The 8,832-nt window shown below is 44.2% G+C and overlaps 1 protein-coding gene across 1 annotated transcript; it reads left to right on the forward strand.

Moving 5' to 3' along the window:
* Nucleotides 1-309: 309 nt before the first annotated feature.
* On the forward strand, nt 310-8,494 carry klf1 (Kruppel-like factor 1 (erythroid)). Its single transcript, XM_039772534.1, has 3 exons — nt 310-672; nt 5,731-6,727; nt 7,980-8,494. Exons 1-3 carry the CDS (start codon nt 598-600, stop codon nt 8,153-8,155), a joined length of 1,248 nt encoding a protein of 415 aa, XP_039628468.1. The 5' UTR covers nt 310-597; the 3' UTR covers nt 8,156-8,494.
* Nucleotides 8,495-8,832: the final 338 nt, after the last annotated feature.

Genomic DNA, 8,832 nt, shown 5'->3' on the forward strand with positions numbered 1-8,832 from the left:
TAGGAGAGGGCGCTCCACTATCTAGAGCTTCAAGTCCAGCCTTTCTGGGGGCTCAAGTGGCTCCTTACTGTGTCTACATTTGAAACGTGCACGAGGAAAAGGAACATTAAAAAAAAAAAAAAAGGGTCCCAGGAACACCGAGGGGAGATTCTGAGAAAACTGAAGCCAGCAGTGACTCCTCTGGAGGTGACTCCGCCCCAAGCTAGAGGGCCGGCAGATGAATATGCAAACACGAAGCCCCGCCCACTCACCCCAGAGCTGAAACCTGGGGGGAGGGAGCAGGGCGGGTTCAAAGAGTTTGGAGAGGCAGAAATTGTGGGCAAAGAATGAGTGGCGGGGAAAAAGAGCGATGAAGAATGAGAGCCCACAGGTGGGGCAGCCTCTGGAGACTTCACTTCACATGAGAGGAGCTGCAAAGGAGTTCAAGAAGTGAGGGGAAAAATAAATATATATATATATATATATATAGAGAGAGAGAGAGAAATAAACTCTGAGATATAGATGACCATTAGAGACTAAAGCAAGATTGATCCACTGTGTGCCCCTCCAAAAGCAACAGGAGAAGATCAGAGGAGCAGCCGGGCAGACGCTGCAGACATGGCACTGACCCAGGCGGTGCTGCCATCTTTCAACTCCTTCTCCAATTTCTACAACCCTCAGGACATCAATAAGGTAAGTGGTGGGGGCGGTTGTTGGCCTACAGCTCATGGTGGGAGGATGCTGGGGATGAGGGCACCCGCACATTTGCCATTACAAGTGTTATTGAAGTGACAAAGGCTCAGCATGTGGAGGGCACCAGGACATGGCGAGGACATCCGAAAAAAAAAAAAAAATCATAACGGGACGAAGGTGCAGAAACGGTGGGCGGTCAGAGGATCAGCACCAGCGGCACACGCTGTCAAGTGAACAGAGATGTGAACTGAGGAACCGAGGCCGTCGTGAGCCTGGCACGCCCCTGATAAAGGGACACGTACATCAGGGACTACGAGCAGAGAGGACAAGACACTCGAAAATCAAAAAGTGGATGGATGGATGGGTTTATAGACACTTTAGGTTCAGTAGATGAGCAGATGAAGTTTATAGAGACAGCAACTAATAATAACAGAAGTGCAGAACAGAACCGCAATTCAGTGAATGGATGTATGGATGGGTGGATTTACAGATACAGTAGACGTCCTAGATAGGATACACGATATTTATAATGATAGCACCTGATATTGATAGGACTGCAGCTCTCACAAAGAAAGAAAAATCAAAAAATGGATGGATGGATAATTTGGCAAAATGACAGATGATATTTTTTAACGGCACCAACTAATAATAACAAAATGGCAGCTCTCAACAGGAAATGCAAATCAGAAAATGAAGGTATGGATGGATGGATGGGTTCAATACTACAACTACTACTACTACTAATAATACATTTTATTTATATAGCGCCTTTCCCATGCTCAAGACACTCCAGACTCAGTAAATGAGCAGGTGATGTTTATAGCAATAGAAACTAATAATTACAGACACACAGCTGGCAACAGCAACAGCAGCTCAGAAAATGGATGAATGGATGGATTTACAGGTCGACTTATATATAGAAAATATAAAGAATATTTGTACTGACACGATTGGACTGCAGCTCTCTCAAAGGAAACAAGATGAAAAACTGATGGATGGATGGGTTTGGTAACAGGATGGATGATATTTTTATGGGCAGCCTCTATTAATAACCGAATGGCAACTCTCAGCTGGAAATGCAGATCAGAAAATGGATGGAGGGATGGCTGGCTATTATTGTATTATTCTATGTATTATTGCTCCGATTCTCAATGGATGAATTAACTTTTATTCAACTTCATCTTCATTATTATTTATCCATCCATTTTCTCAAGTGCTTTTCAGACTGGGTTCCCTATCATTACTAGCTGAATTTATTATAATACAATTAATTATCCTCCATCTAGTGAATCCACACCTCAGGCTCTCTCCCACACCACCCAGTCATTCATTTCTTGTTCATTTCTTGTCTCTGTTTATTCAGATGTTCCATCCGACATGATTTTACTCACCATAACCATTACACTCTTGACAGTGTTGGTGACAAAGACGCTGACGAGGACCCGCCATTTTGTATTTGTATGTGTGGCGCCCTGTGCTTAGATAAGATCAGTGGTGGGACAGCAGAGCTCAGAGCTCGGAGGAATTTGATAAAACGCAAAACTTCTGAAAAGAGAAGGAAATGGAGCAGTTCACACCGAAAAATAAAAATAAAAGTTAGAAGCCCCGTGCTTTGACTGTCATATCTACACTCCCTGCTACCTTATGAATCAAACAGAACAGAACAGAAAGAAAGAAAGAAAGAAAGAAAGAAAGAAAGAAAGAAAGAAAGAAAGAAAGAAAGAAAGAAAGAAAGAGAGAGATGTTAATTAAAAATACTGAACAATAACAGAACATGACAGGCCTTTAGGAAACCACTTGTCTATATCAATAATAATAATAATAATAATAATAATAATAATAATAATAATAATAATAGGTGACACAGTGGTCCCTTGGTGGCAGACTGGATGCTCGACCTTCGTGTTCGCGTTCTCCTGGTGGTCGGGTCGCCAGTTTCTTCTCACAGCTCAGATTCGCGTGTCGGACTGGACTGATGTGGTGTGCGTGAGTGGCGCCCCCTCCAGGACTGGTTTATGCGGTACACGCGACACTTCTGTTCATACGCACTGCATGTTCTTGAATTGGATTAAATAACAGAGAGAAATTCGTACTTAACATTAAGACTTTAATATGTTTCTCGTGTCGGATGATTTTACAAAGTGTCACATACCACATGCAAGTCCCTGCTTGGTGGCCTTCCTGCTAAAACCTTGACTAGCGAGCCCCACGTCACGTCCAGAGTAGAGCTGCTCGAGTTCTCCGACACACCAAGAGAGCAGGACGCGCGGCTCCTCGCACTGGCCGTCTTTCTCTTGCTCTATCCGATGTAAACTCGCGCTCAGTGCTTTTCAAGTGCGGATGAAAGGAAGGAGACGTTCGTTATGAGGATTTCAAAGAATCTGTAGCTTTGCGTGTTGATGACCTTGTTTGATATCAGCGTTTTAAAGTTTTGAAATCACCCATACATTCGTTCGAAAAAATAATGTATCCACAGAAGGGGGTGACACGGGGGCAGAGTAGGAGCGAGTCCTTGGCACACAGGGCACTGTGCGGTTCATCGCGCTCACCCGCCCTTAGACGGGAACCTCCAGTCAAAGTCACCTCTCGTTACTTCCCTGCGAGCCTTTAGAATACCTCCGTCTATACGGTAAATATGCATACAATGTAAAAGGTTGGGAACAAACCATTCCATCGATCACACACGCGCGCAATGAAAATAAAATAAAGTTATGGGGTGAAGTGACTGATATTAACGACACAGAAAGGAGCGTGAGGTCTGAATAAAAGACGCACATCTCACTAAGGCAGGTGAGATCAGCACGACACTGCAGGCAGCAGTACAACCGACGCAGAGTCTCATTAAAGGCGCAATCGAGAAACCTGCAGCCCTTTCGGGACTGCCGACCGCCCGAACTGCTCCACTACTGCCGGGATGGGCACCGGAGACTCCGCGACCCTGACCTGCCCGGCCTGGAGGAGTCCACGTTATGTCGCATGTAGAGGGCATGTCAGATTTTCCGGGCAAGTAGTGGTCAGAATCAGGAGGAACAGTAGTGTTTAATATAAATAAATAAGTAAATAAATAAATAAATAAATAAATAAATAAATAAAGCAGTGGTTTGCACGTCTCACTCTCGCTTTCTGTGTTCACAACAAAGACACGTTCTAGTTTGAGTACCGGGGCTTAATGAAAAGAAGAACTAGAATTAGATAGATAGATAGATAGATAGATAGATACTTTATTAATCCCAAGGGGAAATTCACATAATCCAGCATCAGTATACTGATACAAAAAAACAATATTAAATTAAAGAGTAATACAAAATGCATGAAACCAGACAATGACTTTAAATAATGTTAGCATTTACTCCCCCGGGTGGAATTGAAGAGTCGCATAGTGTGGGGGAGGAACGATCTCCTCAGTATTTTAAAATATAGCAATACAAAAACACTGCTCTAATCACTCTCATTTATTATTATCATTATTATGAAGATGATGATGATAACTAATATTGTTATTACTACACAAAATGTTTAAATAGGTGTATGTTTTAATTAGAGAAACAAACGTTTTAAGTCTCTTCACGAAAACTATATAATGGAATACAAGCTGCATTATTATTATTATTATTATTATTATTATTATTATTATTATTATTATTATTATTATTATAATAAATTTCAATTCCTCATGTCCACTGCAATAAGTAAGCTTCATTTTTCTTTGTGAAAAAACAGTCAACTTTGTTTAGCGTTATTTCATTTAACTGTTATTTTATGTGACTTGCTCAAATCAGCACTTTGCCTACATAGCTTTGAATTTCATGCAGTACCTGCACCACTTAGCCAACAGGCTGGTAGTATTTGGGCACCATGACCCTCTTGTCAAGACACTGAATTTTAAGCACACAAATGCCAGATCAGTCACTGTGATCACGTTCAATACTATACTATACTATACTATACTATACTATACTATACTATACTATACTATACTATTCCATGCTATGCTATACTATGCTGTACATTACCCTGCTGTACGCATTAAATGATATGGTAGTATACTGTAAGTGATTTTTGTATTATGCAGCATTATACTATACTATACTATACTACACCATACTATAATATATTAAAACATTCTATATACTGAACTATACTATACTATACTATATAATATGAAACTATACTATAACAAACTCTTCTGTATTATGCAGAACCATGAGTGAGCACAATACTATAACATATTATGGTTATCTATACCCTGAAGTACACTATACTATATGATGTCATACTATACTATTGCTCTGCACTTGTATAAATAAGCCCACTATATGTAGGCGTCATTGGAAGTGAAGGTCTGTGATGCGGTTTGCATATCTGTAGCTGGAAATCCACAAAAGAAGCCAGTGAATCCCATATCTTAAAATATCTTTCCATTCCTAATCTTTCGATTCCTACCAGGTGTCATCATCAGAGGTATATGCTTAGACTTACAGGAATCCAAGGCAATATATAGCAAATAACGGGGTGGGGTTAACAAGGTGGGGATCGGAGGGTGTTGGCCATCAAGTCTTCTTTATTATTCGACTGTTCTTCCTTTCAAGCCTGCATATGCTGTCCGTTAATGGCGCAGTCACCTGGGCAGCCACGATTCCGCCCACTCTCCGGCCCCGAGTCTTATTTGCGCCGAGTCCCAGTTAGCTGTGTGTCCGGTCGTGTAAATCAGAGACCGCTCGTTTCTCCTTCCTTCGGACCGCATGGCGACGTTCCTGCATGCTGTACGTGTGGCGAGTGTTTTTGATGTTTGTCTTAGATGTAATTAAAAAAGAAAATTGAACAAAATGCTCAGATTTGCTGTTTCTGTCCATAGATGACATATGGCCAGTTTTCCCGAGTCCTCTATGCACGATTCTCCCAGCTTCACGTTGTCTCATCTCAGGGGGTCTTGTGTGCACAACTTTACATTGAGAGCGCTTTAATGAACAGTGCCCCCTACAGACCAAAACAGACTAGATATCATTGCTGCATTTTTAATCTTGCCTCTAATTTTACATTTTTTTTTATTTGTCCCAGTTGTGGAAATCAGAAGAAAATCCCTCGGTGCAGATTACTGATGACCTCAGCCTGTCCCCCATCAAGCCCCCCGGACCTTTGCCTGAGCCGCTATTACACATCAAAACGGAGCTGAAAGATCTGGAGGACGACAGTGGCAGCAGCAGTAACTGGGACGCCGATCTGCTCCTGTCCACTCTAAACGCCCCCATCTCTGATGGCCCCACCTTGGAGTTCATGTTCGGCCCAGCCCAGCTGAGCAGCCCCCGCGGTCTTCAAGGACCTCCGGTGCAGGGAGCTTTACAGAAGTCCGTGCTGGTCAAACAGCCGCCTTCTCCCTGCTTAGACCGCCATCTGCTGGAGTCGAGTGGTAACAGCGGCTTGCTCTCCAGTTTCCTCCCCGTTCAGCAGGCGTCGCCCCCCTTCCCCGCGGTGATGCATGACGGCCATGTGAACTTCACCGAGCCGCCGCCCTCGGCATCCAAAGTGTTCACTTATGGAGGGGAGCCTCCTGTTGACTATTTGGGCTTCTTTCTGGGAAACGATTTGGAACGAAGTGCGACTATCGACAGCGCCATTAAAGGCAACGGCAAGGCAGCACATTTTGGACACTACATGCCCGGAGGCATCCATGATGGCCAGCTTGTCCAAAGCCAGATGCCCATGGTGGATCATCAGTCTCCAGGCTTGCCGCAGCGCAATTACAACTTGTTGCCGAGCTATCACCATCGTGCCACCTTTTACCAGGAGCAATACCTCGGCCACTATTCGCCATTCCCTCACCAATACAAAGCCCCCCAGCTCAACAGTTTGCTCTTAGCACAGGTGCCTGGCACGGCCACGTCTCACAGCGCCAGCCTCTCTACTATGATGCCTCCTACTGAAGGCCTGGAGGTCAAGCGGAGCCGCAAGACCATCAGCAGAAAACGAATGGCCGTGCATAACTGTGAACACCCGGGCTGTGGGAAGACCTACACGAAGAGCTCCCACCTGAAGGCTCACCTGCGCACCCATACTGGTAAAGATCACCGCCATCCTCTCCTACCTTGTTAATGTGTGGCACCCGTCTTCTCTGATTTCAGCCGCTTCTTTCGAGCTATGGTGCCTGATAGCACCTGCAGTTATGGGCTCTTATCTGGTACCCATTAACAGTAGCCACTCCAGTTGCCCTGGCTACTGGGTTCTACTGGGCACTGTAACTATTATGGCACCAAAGCTTTTTAGGAACCATAAGTGCAATTACATTTTGTCTTAGTTGGGCACTTTAAATACTACAATGTAAAACCTTTTGGGTACTATGGCGGTTACAGAACAGAGCATGATGCCACTCTAGTGCTTTAATTCTTAACATGTGGGCAAGGTGACAACTATGTATCAATCTGTACTGGGTACAGTCCCTGCTTTGCTACCTTAATGGTTACACACTAGCTGCTAAAGTCCCATAACCTTTTGGGCACTATGACCACCATGGCACCGCATGGCTTCCTAACCCTGTTGGCAATATAACAGCTATGACTCCTAACCCTGTTGGCACCATGACTTCTATGGCTCATAACCCTGTTGTCACCATGACTGCTAAGGCTCCTGCATCAGTTGGCAGTATAACTGTTATGGCTCATAGCCCTGTTGGCACTATATCTGCTTTTGCTCCTGCCTCTGTTGGCACTATGATTTCTATGGCTCCAAACTTGGTTGGCACTATAACTGCTATGGCTACCTAATCCTATTGGCAGTATAAATATTAGAACTACTACCCTGCTGAACAATATGACTTCAGTGACCCCTAACCTGTTGACCATTATGCCACTTAATCCACTTGGCACCTGAAATACCAAATGAATCACATGTCCCACAGGTCATAAAAAATGCTATGGCACCAAACCTGCTGGGCAACACCTGGTGAGAGCAGCTGTTGCTGGTCCAGAGTTCCTCGGTTCTTGTTTCAGGTGGTCTAAGAAGGTGGGTGCTAAACTCTTGCAGAAGATGAGTGTGATGTTTCATCCTACAAAATAAACCATTGCCAGTGCCATGGTGTCCATGAAGGGTAATTCTGCCAGGTCAGTGATGCCAGGTCCAGACAGCTTCTTCCAGAGTGTCTGGGAAAGTCCCACCAAGAAACTTAATTTCTGCATTCCTCAGGAAACCACCGTGCTGACCACCCCCCACCCCTAAAGGCAGTGTCAGTGTGTGCGTCTGTGTGAGTTGTACCCACAAATCCTTGGCACATCTTCTCACATTTTTAAAATTTCTCTCTCTCTTCCTGGCACCAGGTGAGAAACCATACCATTGTACTTGGGAGGGATGCGGCTGGAAATTTGCCCGTTCTGATGAACTGACCCGGCACTACCGCAAGCACACCGGACAGCGCCCTTTTCAGTGCCACCTTTGCGAACGGGCATTTTCCAGGTCTGACCATCTGGCTCTGCATATGAAGAGGCATGTCTAGCAGTCAAATAAATACTCAGCAATGGACACCCAAGTGGCATCTGCTTCCATGCGTCCTCTAAAAAAAGATATAATATGCCACTGCATGAACGTGTGCCCTCTACAACTTTCAAAGCATTCAGGGCACAAGCTGGTAACTCAATCTCAGGCAGAGGCTTCCTGGCCATGTGTGCCACTTCGGGGAGAGGTGTCCATGGATCACATACAGACTTGAGTACTCAGGTTTGGCCATTTCTTTATTTTTTATGATGATGGGGTCAAGCCAAACAAAAGAGCACAACAGCTCAGGGCTTGGGGCAAATAAAAATAAAGAAATAAAAAATATGAAGTTCGTGTAAAATAGCATATTGAGTGTTTTTTTTTAGAAATAATGTATTCTCTCGTCTGACAAAAAGTTAATGTATATGGATATTAAATCAAAGAAGGTCATTCTTTTATACGTGTATATAATGCAGGTAAGGGCAACAGGGTGGCACACTGGCCAGCTCTGCCACTTCACCCCACTCCAACTTTAGCTTGTTGCCCAGTCTCTTCATTTAACTCTGCTTCCCCAAACTGCCCTCCTAATTCTCAAAGCTGCAAATCCAACTTAAAATCCCCATTAATAAATGTGCTTATTGTTTGTGTGGGCGAGAGCGTGGAGAGCAAAAGCCTGGCACCCCACACTGTGGCAGGTTC

This window comes from Polypterus senegalus, chromosome 12 (genome assembly GCF_016835505.1).
Source record: "Polypterus senegalus isolate Bchr_013 chromosome 12, ASM1683550v1, whole genome shotgun sequence".
NCBI classification, from domain to species: domain Eukaryota; kingdom Metazoa; phylum Chordata; class Cladistia; order Polypteriformes; family Polypteridae; genus Polypterus; species Polypterus senegalus.

Bases quoted from the DNA above. Each gene is read 5' to 3' on its own strand.
- klf1 (XM_039772534.1), top strand. From the start codon at position 598: ATGGCACTGACCCAGGCGGTGCTGCCATCTTTCAACTCCTTCTCCAAT. The intron at 673-5,730 runs GTAAGTGGTGGG...TATTTGTCCCAG, and splicing joins ACCCTCAGGACATCAATAAG to TTGTGGAAATCAGAAGAAAA. The intron at 6,728-7,979 runs GTAAAGATCACC...TCCTGGCACCAG, and splicing joins TCACCTGCGCACCCATACTG to GTGAGAAACCATACCATTGT.